General features: G+C 42.1%; 1 protein-coding gene across 1 annotated transcript in view; it reads left to right on the plus strand.

Moving 5' to 3' along the window:
- DHRSX (dehydrogenase/reductase X-linked) overlaps window positions 1-18,023 on the plus strand; it is a gene marked incomplete at its 3' end in the record, with an annotated part of 174,489 nt that overhangs the window by 140,545 nt on the left and 15,921 nt on the right. The window contains 1 exon segment of the mRNA XM_082009356.1: window positions 4,331-4,538. Within this exon segment, the coding sequence (XP_081865482.1) occupies window positions 4,331-4,538 (208 nt within the window).

Consider the following 18,023-nt stretch of genomic DNA (forward strand, 5'->3'; position numbering starts at 1 on the left):
AAAGCAGCTAATTAAATTCTGCGTGCCTTCATTCCTCCCGTAGTTTCCATTCAGTGAGTTGTGTATTGCCCTTTTTTATCTGCACTGACTCGACAAAATGCTCTAGTGGGGCATCTCCCAGGGAGACTCTTTTCCATGGTAGGAAGAGTGGTCCACAGAGAGCCCCGCTCAAATGACTGGGTGGGCATGAACTTCTCCAAGCTCTCTACGCCAGACATGCCACTTCTTCCCACTGGATTTCTTCCCACCAAGTCCGTGCTCAGTGCCTTCCCTTGCTCTGCTTTTGCCACAGCACGTGCTGTCTGGCATAGCTCGAGCCTGGTGGGCAGCATTTATTAGGATGGACCCCCAGGCAGTCCAACACCTGTACCTCCTAGCTCTCTAGCTGCCAGACCAGTGTATGCATATATCACTGGGAGCTGGGAGCTACCAGTCTTTTGCCTGGCTAGCCACCCGGTTAGGAGGCCGACTTTCTCTGCTTGGGCAGTTGCCTGCCTTGCTGCCATGCCCTGCTTCCTCAGGGGTCCAAGTGCCACAGGCACCCGCGTGCACTGGTGAGCCAGCACGGTTCTCTGGTAAACTGTGTTCGGCTCTGGGCTGTGCGTCCGTTGGCCTCTTGTATGTGCTTTCATTTTAGAAGGCTTTTAGAGCCTTCAGAAGATGAAAGCAATGGGGAAATGCATAATATCAATATTATTATGTTATTTAGTATACAATTATAGTTGCATTCAGTGTAGAAAATGTACATGCAGAGCATAGAGTGCCAAGAGAGGCTAGATTTAGATGCATAGGCTTTAAAGCCAGATGATTCCATATATAGGAGTAATACATTTTATGGTTTTAAACTGAAAGAGGTTAGTCTTAGATTGGACATAGGGATGAAATTTTTGATGGTGAGGGTGGTGAGACACTGGAACAGGTTGCCCAGCAAAATTGTAGAAGCCCCATCATTGGAAGTGTACAAGGTCAAGCTGGACGTGGCTTTGAGCAACCTGGTCTTTGGAAGATGTCCCTGCCCATGGCAGGGCGGTTGGACTAGATGATGTTTAAAGGTCCCTTCCAGCCCAAATCATTCTGTGATTCTGTGAATCTGTGATGCAACATGTTTGTGCATGGCAGATGCAACCATGGTACAGGTACAGGAGCCTGTGCACTCCTATTTTTCTAATGCGTAAAGTGAAGACTGGATGTACTGAAATCAAGTAACCAGTGTTGATTTTTTTTCCCAATGTGGCATTTAAACAGTATGAACCTAAGAAAACAGGGTCTCAAGAACAAAACAGTTGTTCAATGAAAATCCTTGTCAGTTCTGTGTCACAGGTTATTCCTCTGTCTTATGTAGTCCATTTGATGTCAGATTCCTGGAAAGCAAAAGACACACACACAGAAAATGGGAAGAGAGCAGGTAATCATTGCAGGGGTTCTGCCAAAAGTGTCTGCTCTGTGTATCCAATTTTATATCCTTTATATCTATAGTGTGTTATTGAAGTCTGATTCCCCGCTGCCTTGCAAATCATTTGCATCTCTGCACTGTGATATAAAAGGCTTCCTCAGTGATTGGATAGCTTTTTATATCTTCTCAGCGCTAGTGTTTCTCTGACATAGATATCTATGCAAAGTACAAGGCTTTTGAGGATCCGGCCCTTGTAGTTTATGCTTCGTTGCCACAAGGTAAGTCAAAACAGCACTCGCACAAAATGTGGGAATGCGGAGCGTTCAGCGTCCTCCTGCCTGGCATCTGGAGGTTACTGAAGGCCAGACTAGACCCAGGCAGAACAAGTCAGAGTAGTCCCCAGCCCTGCTTCCCTGCGAGCCACTTGCCAGACAAGATCACTCTAACTCAACCCGGGAAGCTTGTCCCGTGCCCCAGCTTGTGTTCTCCATGGGTGGGGGAATGGTGGCACCGATGGAGAAGTGCCAGGGTTGGCTGCCAGCTGGCTGCCGGAGGCGCTTCGGTTGAGTGCTTCTTCCCATGGGTGGCGTGAGCTCTGCCCTGCGCGGCTGCGCACGGGAAGCTCGTAGCGGCTGAGGATCTGGTCCTTCAAGTTAAAAGGGCTGAAATATGCATGAAGCGTAAGGTGACATTTTGAGTGCCTCAGATCAGAGCACGGACGTTACTGAATTTAAAATGTAACTGCGATTTCCTGACTAACGCCAAGTCACTTTTATATTCATGCAGTGATTGTTCTTTATTCTTAAAATAGCCCATTTTACCCTGAGGCGCAGGTGGTATCTTTATGATGATGGAGCTACGTTATCCAGCATGTTACAGTTCAGGCCGTTGGTTGGTACAAGGGCTGTTTACAATCAGCTGTCCTTTTTTATTCTTTCTCAATTTATATAATGCTTTTGTAGCCTGTTTGTTTGTCATTTGCTTGAAGAAGAATAGAACAGGGGAAAAAAAGAAGAAAAAAAAAAAAAAGAGATGCACTGGAGAGTTAATGCTGTTGTCTTTTACTTCCTGTAGCTGAGCTGTGCGATTTACCATCGTGTCTCCAAGTTTCTGAGTCCATTCAGATAACATGAACAGTTAAATTGCTTCAGCAGCCTTATACCTCTGCAGAGAGTCAGTCTGTTAGCGTCCAGGGCTTTCTGTGGTGAAGTGGACCGGATATAATAAATAAGGTATTCATCAAGAATGAGATAACAAAAAGAACTCAGACATATTTGCTCTTCATTCAAAATAAAAACCTTGCACATAGTAGCAACCACAGAAAACCGAAGGCAGGCTTTTCAGCAGGGTGGAAGCATCTCCAGCCTGGGCGTTTGCTTGTGCTGCGGGTGAAGACAGAGAGGATGGAGCTGTAGCTGCGGCTGTCACTGAAGCAGGACAACAACTAGAGGGAAGGAGAGAGCTGAGATAGAGACATCTGCTCCTGGGTGGGTGCTCCTCTATCTCCCTCCACCAGCAGCAGCTGGGGATGGGCACCGGAGCTGTTCTGCTGCTCCCAGGAGCCCGTTGCTTTAGGCTCCTGCCTGCTTTGCCTATGAGCTGTCTGTAATCCCAGGAATTACCTCTGTTTCTGCTAAGCACAAAAAAGGTTAGATGAGAGGCTGTAGTAATTACAAGAGTGAGCTGTCATGCCATAGGAATTTGTGGAAGTGATGCTGAGGCCTGTCCCAGTCGGGAGGGGCAGTTTAAGCGACATACCTGCTAATTTGGCTGGAACTAGCCTGCTTATTTAAAAAAATAATACTACTGCCTGCATGCAGTGAAACCAAACTAATCAGTAGTTCCTAGAAAGTTTGATGTGAAAGAAAGGCAGGTTCAGCATCCAGATGAGAGAGCTGCACAGGAGTCTCAACAGATAATGTTTTGCTGTAACCTGAAAGGGGGTTGTGATGAGGGGGGTGTTGGTCTCTTCTCCCAAGTAACTAGTGATAGGATGAGTGGAAATGGCCTCAAGTTGCACCAGGGGAGGTTTAGATTGGGTATTAGGAAAAAATTCTTTACCTAGAGGGTGGTCAAGCATTGGAACAGGCTGCCCAGGGAGGTGGTGGAGTCACCATCACTGGAAGTGTTCAACAAAGGTGTAGACGTGGCACTTCAGGACATGGTTTAGTGGGCTTGGTGGTGTTGGGTTGATGGTTGGACTTGATGATCTTGAAGGTTTTTTCCAACCTTAATGATTCTGTGATTCTGTGAAGTCCCAGTATTTGTGTGCCTTCGTCGCACCTCCTGTTTGGCAGAGACCCAGCCAGCTGCCTGTGCTCTAAAGGCTGTATATGGCATAACTGTGGTTATACTTGCAGCTGCTCTCCTTGCCCCATCTTTTTATCCATCTCTCTAGCCATGCGTAATCTGGTGTGTCACTGGGGCAGGTGCAATGATTGCCTTACTCACCTGTACTGTGCCCAACACAGGAGCCTTTGTCAGAAACTAGTAGATCCTGCTGCAATACAGATAGTAATAACCATGAGTAGTATTATCAGGCACTGATTTACTGGGTGCGAACAGGGTACGTATGTGTGGGAGGAAGGAGAGAGTAGTTTGGGGGCCTCTAAGTGATGATATCCTGCAGTTTGGTGCCTCAGCATTTCTAGTTTAAATATTTTTGACATAGAGAGTCTGCCAGGTACCATGTAATTTTATTTAATTTTTTTTCCCCGCCATACATCAGACTTGGTGTCTGATGGCATAATCACTGGAACTCCAGCAAACAACAGGTCTGCCAGTGACAAGCTGTTTCTTCTGATGACTCAATGTATAGCTGTTTGTTTGCTGCATATTGCCAAATGCAGTACATCTGATGGTTGTGCAGCTCTGTTTTCCTTCTGATTATTTTCATCTGCATCTCCCTCTCTCTTTCTCTCTCTCCCCTGCATACAGATGTTCGTATTCACCCCATGGAGCCTATGCCCAAAGCAAACTTGCCCTTGTGCTATTTACCTATCGACTACAGCATCTTCTGACTGCAAATGGAAGCCATGTGACTGCTAATGTAGTAGACCCTGGAGTAGTGAATACTGAGCTCTACAAGCATGTCTTTTGGGTTGTAAAAGTGGCCAAATGGATGACAGCCTGGATATTTTTCAAGGTATGCAGTCTTTTACATCATTTTGTTGCTGTGCCCCTGCACTGTGAGAACTGTAGTCAGCAAGGAGCTGAGAGTGTTTCCGAGTTTATCATAATGTATGGTATTTATTGCATTTCTCTGCGCTGATGAGATGTACAAAATCCATAAAGAAAGGCCTTCCCCATAGCAAACACTTACTTTAAATGGAGGGAGCTCTCACAGTAAGGGAAGGGATGCTTCTCACTGTGCCCATGCACTGATTATCTCTGCCCTGATCTATCCATGTACCGTTGTGTGTGCATGGAGGCAGAACATCATCCTAACATGGAGCCAGAATATGCAAAGTGTTCCTCAGAAATGTCCTGTACGTCCTCTTAATGAGAAGCAGACATGATCTGCGACAGTATGCAACACGTTACAGACAAGAAGGCAAAGGGAAGTAGGAAGCTGTACAAAACTGATGGTGGGAAGTGGCCATACTCCAGGCTGTGCGGGTCCAGACACTCGTGCTCTGGGAGGTGGAACAATTTTCATTTTTCATCCTAACACATACTTGTAATGGTACCTGATTTTCTATTATCTATTCCTGGTCTTCTGCATCAGGAAACTTAAAGCTGTTTGATAAAAGTGATCCAGAAGTGGGGTAGACCCAGTTACAGTTAATTTCAGTAACATTTTGTAGTGGTGTAAGTAGATCAATCTGAAATCAGTTTAGCCGCATAGGTGCAATCTCCTCATGCGGACAAGCCTTAGGAGGACTTGTGCTGAGAAAATGTACTGCTTATAACTCTTTCAGAAAGTAGTTTTGGATTAAGTGAATGGAACCTGATTCCATTAGAGAAAATTAGATGTCCTAATTAAAATGAAGTATTTTAGATCAAGGGGCATGTCTCACAAAGCAAATTAATTTTAAACTTTGATATGGAAATATCACTAGCTTTAATTTTAGAAATTAAACTGGAGGCTGGAAGAGTGGCTGTAAAATAAGATGCAAACAAATAAACCCATATTTAAAAAAACTTAATAGTATCTTCTGAGTACACCTTGAATATTGCAATAAAATTGTAATAGGAATGCTCATAGTATGTAATGCATTCTTAAAGAAGTAGAATGCAGCTTTGCCAGTCTGTATATATTAAACTTGTTTTGCCTCTTGGGATTGCCATTTTAAATATCAGTCTTGGGTGGTGGTGTTTTTTCATTGGACTGACTTCACCTTGCTAACATAACAGTTTCATGTAGATGTTTAGGCTGTGCTCAGCATTTCCTCTAGAGCTACAAAATTCCGTCAAAATTTCTGCATCTGAGACCAAGAATTGAGTGTCGTGTTATTTACAGCACTCAGTTCCATTCAGTTTTATTGGTGTGCCCAGGGATACATTTTTGTATTATACTGACCATGTTTAGGCACTGAATGGGATGTCACTGAACACACACAAAATGAGTTTGGATTTATCGCAAGAGGGAATCGCATACTTAGCTCTAATGGTAATGGTGCCTACAGTTCCTGGTCACTTCCTATTCTTTGGATGAGATACCCCTCTAAAGGAATTCTGCCTGGCAGCAGGTGATGGACAGACATCCTGACTTGCATGGAAGTGCAATGTGTGTGCTGCCTGAGAAACAAGTGCATCAGTTGCTTTTTGGGTCTGAATAACTTCAGCTTTGGATAACCGAATGCTTCAGTAATTGAGGTTGAGATTTTCCCATTTTTATATAATGCTCAATGTGTTTTTTCTATAAACCAAAGGAGAGGGAAACTCTTACTGTCACTCTTCCCATCCTCCCTTAGACTTCTGAGTTACAGCTCTGACTTCTACTCTTTGCTTGTTGCTTAAGATATGTTTATGCATTCGGGATTGACTTTGCCTGCCTTTCTCACATTCAGGAGCACTTCATCACATAGGTACGCCCTGTTCAGCTCTGGCAGAACTGCATCACGCAGGGACGTTTAGCTCTACAGCAAGCTCATGTTGAAAGCCTGCCTGGCAATTTTAATAGCACTGTACTGAGGGCCATAGTATCCAGCATTCAGGCCTGGGCAGGTCTTGTGTTGGTCTCATGCACTAGGGTAAATTTGCCCTGAAAAAAGTAAGAAAGCTAGCACAAGAAAATTCAGTTGTCATAATATTAGTCAATTGTTGGTATTATGGATTTGTTCTCCCCTGGAATTTCATTCTTGAGTGCATGTATATGAATCTTCCTTCTAGGATTATGGCAGTAATGCAGCGAAAATGAGGTGAGAGCTCTCTAATCATATTGGCTCAACTAACTTTTATCACCCTGAAGTGTTCTGGAGCGGTTTCTAAATGCGCGCGGGAAATTGCTTCACCCGCTGCAACCTGGTGCTCGCGAGAGCCAGCACAGCCCACATAGCTCCGGTGAGGAAATGCATCACAGATTTATCACATCATATTCCCTCAGGAGAAAGTCAACATGTTGTTTGATTTAATTTCAGAATATTGTGGCAGAGCCTCCACTACCTTTAAATGCACTTCTGCCAGCACTGGTCCCAGTTGCATTCCAGTCAAACACCTCCCAGGGATTGCAGCCTGGCCCCCGCTCTCGCCGGGTATTTGAGGCGGCTCAGCGTGGCAGACAAGGCTGTCGGCTCAACATCCTCCTCAGAGCCGCCTCAAGATATTTAGGTACTTAAGCAAATAAACCTACAGCCTTGTAAATAGGCCATAATACGTACATATAATTTACTGAAAGTATTAACAGCTTGAGTTTCTCAGAACTGTGAAACATCGTCTTCTGGTCTTCATAAGTAGCTCAGTAAATGTCTCTGCCAAGTCAGTTTACTTTTTTTTTTTTCCCCCAACAAGCTGCAGTGAGAGTCACTGCTGCAGAACTAAGATAGGCCAGGCTAAAGGAGTCAGTGACAGTCATAAAAATTGTGAAACAGTTGCCTGCCCTTTAGAAGTTATTATTTCATTCTTTCTCAACTCTGTTCTTTCTCAGGAAAGTTATTGTCTATTGCGATACTTGTTCTTGAAGTATCCATTTTGCAAAATGTTTTCTCTACTTTTTTAATAAACAGGGGTTGCACCTGTCACATGCAGGAGAGGAATTATGTTTATTCCTTAAAAACATAAATTTATTTCTACCCCTATGGCTTCTCAGTAAATAGAAGCTGATGAGCTGTCACAGTTCCCTGCGGAGTGCCGTGAAATATGCTATCCCTTAGGAGTATTCAACATAAAGTGATCTTTTTTGAAGACATAAAATCCAAACGAGTAAACAATAACTAATTAATAACATAATAATACCCTAAAAAGCCATTGGTTGGGCATCAAATTGCAATTTAGCCAACTGTGCAGCACACCACTTTTAGTGATGGGTACTGTCCAGGCTAGAAGGTGGGAAGGTACCATTTCCCTCTCAAGTATTTCTGCTTCTGCTACAGATACTGAATATTCATTCTTAAGTCAGATGGCCTCTGCTCGTGATACAGTTAAAGTGCCTTAGAGCAAAAAAAAAAGTTGAGTCTCATTAATGTCAGGGACTGTTCTGCTTCATATAACTTCATTATGCCATTGAAGTAGAGACATTTCCTGCATAGCAGTGTTGTAAACTTCCCCAAAACCTTCTTTATGACAAGCTGGGTGAACGTGTCATTACCAGCAGCAGAGTATTCGGTCCTCTGAGCTGCCTCAGATAGGTATTTAGCAAGGCATCGTGGAAGGAAGACTGCGCATCAGACCGTGTCTCAGCTGTGATTTCCAAAGACATAGTGCCACGTAAGTGATTATTGACTGACAAACTGAAAATGAGTAGGATTAGTGATCTACTGGCCTGTAAAAGTGAAGGGAAAGGCTTCACACAGGCTAGAAATGAGCCAATATAAACTAGTTCATTTATTTCGTCTGTCAAAATAGGCTTGTCTTTAGTGTAATTTTCCTATAACATTTTTAAAGAAATGCTTCCAGTCCATAAGTGCTGCTAGAAAACACGTTCTAAAAACCCTGGATTCATCATTCATGCCAGAGGACATAGTCGTGCAGGTCTTATTGCAGCATTTCTTATTCAAACAGTCTCTTTGGTGCTGTGAATGTAGAAAATTCATTTCATCCTCCCCCCCGAGGTGTCAGAAGGCAAACACATCACCACACAATAACGCCAGCTGTACAGAACGAGAATAATGAAATTCTACAGCTGAAAGCAGCAATTCATCAGCATCAACATCTTCGGCCCATGTGAGTGTGTGGTCCTCATGTAAAGTTAGTCTGGAATTTTCTCACAAAATGAAAACTTGCAGAAGGGTGTCATTTGCGGTTAGTTTTTGCAAAAAGTTTTTCAGCTCAAAAGTGGGATTATGGTCAAAATCAGAGAGAAGGAAACAGTCTGCTTTATCCCAGTAACTCTGATGTTTAAAAAAGTCCCTTTTTGTACACATTGGTGCAGGAATTGGAGCTTCAGAGACAAAGGGCTTCTTTTTTCCCATCTCATAAATATTTGATTATTCATATAGCCATAGAACGATCCTAGGGGGAAAGATAGAGGGACCCACCTAAGAAGGATAATGAGCAATCCACCTTTGAGCTACAACATCGTGGTGATCTGGGTATTTTTCTCAGCTGCGAATCCCTTGACTTGGGTGGGCACCCGGGTCCTGCCTGTTATGGGGTATGCGGGTGCGGTTTGGCTGCTTTATTTATTCTAACTACTAAATAAGAAGGCTTTGGAGCATGGAGTATTTTGTGTCTGTCCTAATTAGGATTAGATCCCTCTAAAGGAGGCTGACTCAAAGTGCACACCTGCATAGCACTGGACCCTGGTCTCCACCGAACCTGTTGTTCCCCTGCAGTCCCAAGATATGATATTTGTGTGTGTTTTCTCAGGCCTAAGTAGCCAAAATGTTTATTATAAGAGATATGTTGAGAGTTGCTGGAGAGTGTTCTGACGGCAGCGAAGCGAAGGATTTGCGTTGCGTACCTTGGCGTATGGCACACAAAAGGGTAAGCGTGCTGTATGGGACAGCACAAAACGGGTGGGATCATCTTGGGGTGCACCACAGGGAGTCAAGGCTGTTGAAGTTCTTGTTTATAACTCTTGTTCGGAGAAGCTGCTGGCATGATCTATCCCCAAACCACACCCAGGCTTCCTCTTGGAGAGTGCTAGTTGGAACAGGCCGAAACAGAGCCATGGAGCAAGCGAAAAATGAAGCAGTGTGCAGAGTCAGAGATCCATCTCGTGCCCTGTCCCATGTTTCTAGTTGGTTGGTTAAGAAGAAAAAAGCTTCCCTCTTTTTTGCCTGGCAATGTGAAATGGGGGTCTTTCCATCTTTCAGAAGAGTTCACAGGATGGGAAAACTGTCTCCATGTCTAACACTGCCTGCAGGATTGACCCTTTTTAGCCTAGAAAATGGTCTAAGGAAACGCAGGTTAAACCTATTCAATGCATATGTAAAAACCTATGCTTGCCCTGTGTGAAATTGTTTTGGAGTGAAACTTTTGGACTGGTAAGCAACTGAAAGGCTGTGATATCATTTTGCCGGCAGGTCAGAAGCATACTGAAGACAGGCATTTGTACTGTGTAAGAAAGGGTTTATCCCTAGCTCCTGTATGGTAGATGATTATTGATCTAACTTGACACCTCAGGCAGATTCTTTAATTCTATCTATCTGAAAGGAATTTGTATCCAAAAGAGTGAAAAAAGTAGTCTCTGTATTGCTGTAATGAGGACAGAGTAAGTAAACAGTTAAGAAATTGTGAAAATTGATGAGCCTAACCAGAGTTAGCACATCAGCACCTATTGTCTTGTAATCTGTAACTGTTTTCATATTCAGAACCCACAGAGTCAGTTAGGAAAGACATTTTCCATCAATCAATTTATTCCTTGCTAACATTTCTTGGCAGTACTTTCCTATGTATTTGGTTAATACCTTTGTACAGTAATCTATTCCCAATCAGACTTGTTGAAAATGGAGGAAACACAAAAGAGGAAGAGAATTTGCTGTGGACCAAACACATGCCAGAGGCTCACTACTGATTCCTGTCAGTTTAAAATAAGGTAACTACAATGCCTCCAATGTAAAGGTCTCAAAAAAGAGGTTGAAAGGTTGGAGAATGAGAGAAAATATTGAAATTTCAACTAGACCATTAGCCTTTCACTTTCAATCCATAATCTTCATAGTTAGGAGTTATAGCATCACACTACTGTACTTCTCCCTCATGCGCCTGAGAAGTTCTACCTCCACCACCAGGTAATTAAAATTCCGTTTTCTTTCAGTCAGGTAATAGAACACTGCTGGAAACTTGAAGTCACTGGCAGAACAGAGGGCAGCCACTGATCTTGCTCACCAGCGTATCTCTCAGCTATCTCTTTGAGAGAGAAAAAGAGCAAGAGAGAAGGGACCACCCCAGCCCCACTGAAACAACCCACTATCCGGCATGGGTGGGAACAGGAGTTACAGGCAATTTCTCTCTTCCATGTGAAAGAGCCATAACACTGGGTTAAGGAGAAAGACCACTGGCTTCCCATGGAAAATCCTGCTACTGAGCTTGTGAGTGAGCAGCAGTTTGCAATTAGGTCACTAAAATAAGGAGATGCAGAGGAAGAGGTTGTGGGAGTGTGTATTCATATATATATATACATACATGGGCAGTTTGCCACCAGGCACAGTGTCCATTATAGATCAATTAATATTTCTCTGAGGATGACCTACCTAAATTCCTTGCTGTTTTGCTACTTGTAATGCATCTATAACAAAACAATGCTGATAAAATTTATATTGCAAAGCCGCATGACCTTAAGCCTCTACTTACCACAGAAAAAATAACTTTAAAAATGCTTTGGAGATTTATAAGCACTCCTTTCCCCCCTCTCTGAATGTGAATCTCCTTAATTTACCAGTAACCCAAGGAGACTGAAAAACCTTTCAGTGTGCAGAAAGGAAGCTCTTCCATGAACAACATAGACACAATTTTGAACGGTCATCCTGAGCTTTCAAAGGTTGACAGAAAATGCCAAGTTCTGCCAAGAAGCTGAAGACATCCCCTTTTCCAGTGGTCTGTACATCTATGCCTGAAAGTCACCTCTGACAGGGCTGCTAGTTCATAAATGTCTGCAATATGAATGCCTGCATCAGAGTTGTTCATTCAGTGATCTCCTTACGGTTGGTAGAGGGTCACTCCTGGTACTGGATCTGTCTTATCCCAAGATAAATATCTACAGCTGGCCTGATGAATCAAGTCCTTCAAATGCTGGTTTATCCCTGTGAACTACAAAGGGGTCCTCTGGTGACTAGCTCAGCTGTAGGTGTCTGTGCTGTATAAAGGTATAAAGTTAGTTAAGAAGAATCCCGTCCCAAGGTACAGGACATAAAATTTGTGTTATTTTTATAAAACCAGAGGTACTAGTTAAGAACTGAAAACAATATGGTTTTGGATGTGCGTAGTAGACAGTGGGAATTGGAAAGGTGTGTTCACATAGCTGGGGCACAAGTAATCTGTAATCAAGCTGGTTTTTCATATGGCAGCTCTTAGGTGTTTGGAGTATCGAACCATTTCCCGTATAAGTGGGAAATGTGCTCGCAGGCAGCCACAGATGAGGAAATCCCAGTTACTTATGAAATGTATTTCTCACATATGTTTACAATCCATCATGTGCCTCCACTATTTATCACATAGATATTGCCATGAATTTACATGGGTAGTTACGTGTTGTCCCTGTATGTATTTATAATAGTGCAATGTATGTAACGATATATAAGAGAGAGAACCACGGAAAGCGGGCACCATCCACCATTTGAGAAAGAACTGGAAGCAGCAAATACATTTTAAAAAATAACAGGATCATCCAGCAGCCAATCAATGAATTTTGAAAAGTTTCAATTCAGAAGTCACTTGAAGAACTCTGGCTTTAGTAATGATTGTAACGGTTGACAACTGCCAGCCCCAAACATACGTGTTTCCGTTTTAGAAAGGGTACTGAGATACTGCAAGACTTCGTTCATATGGTTCATTTTGTTCTCGGCTAAATACATGGGATTTGGTGGATTTTAATAGGTAAACATGAGAAAAGAATTTGGTGCGGGGCCTCTAGCCCCCATTTTTCTAGAAGGATCTTGATCCTAGATGTGGCTCACACACAAGTCATTAACCCAATCTGTCCAGAGTTAGTATCTTCTATATTACATATTTAAACATTCTCTTTAAGTTGCGTCTGTGAGTCTCTGCGGGGCAAATGACTACATGTGGTTGTTGCCATCTCAGTACTGGAAGGCGGAAGCAACCACAGGAGTTACGTCACCACGCACTGGGCGCTCTGCGGGCAATACAGAACATATGCACAAGAGGATTTGGATGAAACCTGAGCAACGTGCAATAAAACAAGAATGAACTTGGACAGCTTATCAGGGATGGAATTTATAGTGGTATTTGTTTGGCCCCGTCATGCTGACCTACTTTTCTGTCGCCGGAATAAGCGGTGCTGCTGCTGGTCCTAGGCTCAGGCATGGTCTAGAAAAATAACAGCTGCTCCCAATATCTCTTATCTGCTCACCATAGTCCTGGAGCTTGCCACCGCCAACTTACGAGCTTAACTTACCATCTTATTAATAGTTTATCCAATTTAGTATATATGTTTCTTTTTGAATGAGTAGCAGGGGCCGGAGTCGGTGCCTGGCCGCCCCATGTTCCTGCAGCTTCGCTGCGAGCGGCGTTGTGCAGTCGCTCCCCGGCTGCCTTGCATCCCTGCAGCAGGCAGCAATATGCTGAGGCTGAATGTGTCTCAGGAAGAGCAGTATGGATTGATTTATTCAATATTTTTGCCTGCCGAGCTCTTGAGATGCAAAATGCAGTTTTCCACAGCATCTGCCACTTGTTGCATACTATCCTAAGACGGTTAAAAATGTAGAAAGAGAAAAGCTGTCCCATTGTTTTTGGAGCTCAGAGTGTTGAAAATAAAATTACACGCTATAAGTATATTTTGAGAGGTGACTCTGTTCTAAAAATGAATGTGGAAAAGGCATTATGGGGCAGCACGCTTGTTTTTTTGTCAGTGTTGTACATTGCCCAGGTACAAAGGTTATTTTTATGACTGCCCAAGCTGTGAATGCAGCTTGGTCACTTCTCAGAGAGGAGTTCAGTTATCACCACTCTCATGTACCATGATCAGTAATGACAATTTACATCCCCCATTTTCCTTTACATATAAAATGACGACTTCCATCATCATGAAGTTTTGGTACTTCATCAGTCGCTTTGCACAAGTGTAGCTGATGAGAACCTGCTAAATGAGTAAATGATGCCCAAACCTAAAACCATCCAGGTCCCAATCTTATTGGGATTATTCTTGTAGCAAGAATTATCTGATCTGACTTCAAATCCTCTGTGTGGAGTACTGTCCTTATGTAAAACATTTTTACATGCCTGATCCTGCTCCTTAGAAGTTCTCCTTGATCTGGCACTGGCTTTTTATATTTCTTGACTGGTTTAGGTTTGTGGCACATGTGTCCTATTTTATATGCCTATTATCTGGGGAAGTGGATTAAGGCTGGCACAGATACACCGAACCCTAATCGCTTTAGAGGCCCTGCAGGTCTTCAGAGGTACTAAGTACTTCAAATGTTTATAACACTAGATTCAGCTGATGTTGCTTGAAATCCGTTCAACAAGCAGACCTGGAAGGTAGGAAGCAGGCAGTTTTACATAGTCTTTTTTTCTAAACCTGTTAATGCTATTTTACATACACTCACTCAAGTGCTCAGTTTTGGTTTTGGTGGTGTGGTGGTTTTTTCCCCCTCATTTTGGGCCAAGCCTATTTCACACAAAACACTGTTTTCACTGCAAAATATATCCATCACCCAGTATCTTGGCTGTATAATTTCTCCTACGAGAGTTTCAACCCACTCTGCACAGCACTGGGTCAAAGGCAGATTGCTGGTGAGTCATCTATTTTCAGCCTTTTGAAAAGGTGATAAAATATAAAATGTGTTTGTGCTGAGGTACCTGGATTTGTCATCTCCAGGTCACTACACAACAGTTTACTCAGAGGAGCCAAGGGCATTATAAAGCACCTCTAGTGCCCAGCAGCACTCGTACATGTGATGCACAATCTGTCCCACACTCTTCTGGCTGGACAGAGAGCATTTGCAGCATTAGCGTCATTAGGTTTTATAGATGTGAGCAGGTACCACCCCACTCAAGGATGGTACCACTGCCATCACTGCTACCATAAAGACAACACATCTCTCGTGTTGATTTCAGTTTGACTCTGTAAATACTCGAGGCAACAACTTTTTTTTTTCTCTTTATTGTAAAGTTACATCATGATATCTAGCAATAGTCTTCAATCAAACTAAACGTGAGTGAGGTTGCTTTTAAGAAAATAATTTTGTCAAGACAAGGATGAATTGAAGCAAGCTGACTGGAAATGTGTTTAATTTGAGAAAATGAGAAAGAAATAAGAAGAAAGAAATAAGAAAGTTGTTTCTAATCACTGGAATCAGACTCTGGAAAAAACTTCCACACAGAGTGGTGGCTATAGGAAAAATGTTGTTTTTAAGATTAAGTTTGAATAGGTTTATGGAGGAGATCAGATGATAAGATATTTGCAATATGAGGAGATCAGAGATATCCCAAGAGGTCCCTACACTGCCCTGTTCCTTCTGAATTCCTTTTGTATTTAGAATCCAAATTTTCCTCAGGTTTATCTGTTTTGCTCCCATGCTGAAAAAAAAAAGGAATCCACTATAAGGGTCCAAAAATGAGGATTTCCCAGATAATGTTCATTTTGATTTTGAGTGTGTGGAGTAACCAGAAAATCCGTTAGGAAAACCTTTGGTGCCACTTCTTGCACTTGCCTCCATCCTTGCCTTTCTAGACAATAGTTCGTCCAGTTGTTTGCTGATCAGCTGTATTGAACTGTGCTTCCAACAGTGCTGGCTGTTGTTTACAGGAGAAAAGTGAAGATGGGGCTACGGGTCAGACTGAAGACCCTTCAATGAAAATGAGATCTTTTATTGTCCTAGTCGAGAAATCTGTACCTGCTATTAAAAAATAAATTAGCCAAGGTAAATTGAAAACGGAGCTGTAGAGTTGGCATAGCTTCTCTGTTAATCTCTAATCGGGGTTACCACAGGGGTCTTCTAGAAGTTAGTGCTCAAGAAACCCTTTCCAGCACAGAGGCTGGGGGCAGCAGCAGGTAGTGTGTGAGTTGTACGAGAGACAGTGGCTTCCCCCGTGTTTCCACAAGCAGCTTGAGGTTGTCATCTTGTACCTTCCTGACTGTCCGGTTTGCATCTAAAGTACCTTTAAGATGACTAATTTTGAGGAGGCTTGTAGCCCTGCGGGAAGTCAGCTGAGGACCTCCAACTGACAGTGGCCGTAGTAGACTAGCAGGGGTTTGCACAGTGAGGATTTCTATTCCTAAAACGTCCAGAACAGAGAGTTTGGTACAGGATTTTGCCTAGGGGAAGAAAGGTATTCTTATGTTCCTGGTTTGTGATGGCAGGTCTGCCTCACGTGAATTGGTGTTTTCACCACTACTTGCCATAGTTTTCTGATGGAGAGATTATACTGCACATTTTAAAATCTGGAAAATCTTTTTTTTTTTTAACTTTTTGTGACTTTTTTATTTAAATCATGATGTGATAATTTAGAGGGGGCAAAGCTGGGTTTTTGGTCTTTCTTGGATGTGCGTTTCAAATCAGAACAATAGACCTGCTGCAAAATACTGATCATGGATCCATTGTGATAGCTAAAATGTGTCGATGTTCCAAATGACTGAGTTAAAGCTTTGCCCTCTGATATGAATGGGTGCCTAGATTTAAAAATAAATCCTTTGGATTATACTGAAAATTTGAACTGTTAAGAAATAAATAGTGTGGTGAACTGAAACATAGGTCTCTTAAGCTGCCCTCAATTTAGCTGTATTTCAGTAATCTCTCATTCAGCTTTCATTGCTGTCAGCAGCCTGTAGGGTTTCTTTTATGTTTATGATGGAAATGTCTGTCTATGAATCATGTCACTGAGATGCATGTGTTTTTGCCACTTCAAGGAATTAGTAAACAGTGCATAGTTTCTCCGGTAAAGAACACAGCATTGCTGGGTCATTTGTACCAATAGGTATTTCTTCATGTAAACAGCTTTCTTGCATAAAAAATTCCTTATACTCATGTGTGGTAGGTGGAAGGTATTTTTCTTAAGTCAGTGCATATAACTTCATTTCTTATTTTTCCATATTTTCACGGTCAACATGTATTTCTGTAAAACTTCTGGTGACAGTAGGTATTTATTAACAGGCTTTTGCAAGTATTTTCTTATTACAGTTACAAAGTGCCTCTATCATAGGAAAATAGATGTCTCTAAAGTGCAGAAGCCTGGCGTGCCTTTCACGTATTGGAGTCCGTTTGCTAAAATCTGTAGAAATTAGATAATTGCATTTTAAAATATCTCTTACCTTCAAGTATAGAACTTTTTCATATACACAGTTATATTAATAAAATATAATTTCCTTTTAATTAAATATACGAAGCAAAAAAGTAATCAACTGTAAATTTGCAAATTATACATATATTGTTGAAGTAGTTTTAAATAACATTTTTTCACTTTTAATTTCAGTCACCTGCAATACCTAAGAAATTTTAGGAAAGCTATATAAATAGCAAAACTTACAAAATTTTGTAAGACTGCAAGATCCTTTTCATTTGATCTCCTGTTTCTTATTGTCACTGTGGATTATGGACGAAAACACCTGCAATTATCCTCTGGCTAATAAATTTTGAATTGGAAGAAAGGGCAGAGCTACGATGCAGCTGGCAAGTAGTCGGCTGACCTCCATTGCAGCTGTTTAAAACACCTCTTCGGTGGGGTTTCTTAATGATAAAATACATAGGGCTGGCTTTTCTGACAACCCGTGGAACATGATAGATGACAGTAACCTTTCCTCTAAATTAAACTGGAAAATGGGGAGCCAGCAGGGCAGTGCGCTCAGGCAGGCGAGCTTTGGGATAGCAGCTTCCTTTCCTGCTCCTCACCCCACAGATGCATATTTTTATGTTTATTTTTAAATTATGTCAATATATTCTGGGCTGTTTTCTCATCTCCATTTCGCTGAGCCTCCTTCACCCTTTATAGTTTCGAAAGAGTTGTATTTGTACTTATTCAATGCAGCAGCAGTTAGCGCAGGCCAGAAGAATGTCTAGATTTTATTTCCTTTTCTACACAAAAGCAACTCTATGAGCGTGAGCAACTCTCTACTACTTGCAAATGAGTAGTGTGTGCCGAGAAAATCTTCAGTCTCATACTTGCCTAAATAAAAGGAAAAAAACCCTGAGTGAGCTTTTTTGAAAGGAGTTTGCATTTTCAGAAAAGGAGTTAAAGAGCATACTTGGCTCAAGCATCTATTTTTGCTTAGGGAAACATTTTCTGTAAGAACGTATACCTCAGTGCTATTTTCTCTTCAAATTTCTCTTTGTGGTTACGTGGGTTTTTTTCTACTGTGGTCATCTACAGCTATTTGTAAATTCTTTGTAATATTAATTTAGACTAGAAGAGG

The sequence above is a fragment of the Phaethon aethereus genome (genome assembly GCF_964289735.1).
Source record: "Phaethon aethereus genome assembly, chromosome: 1".
Taxonomy (NCBI): domain Eukaryota; kingdom Metazoa; phylum Chordata; class Aves; order Phaethontiformes; family Phaethontidae; genus Phaethon; species Phaethon aethereus.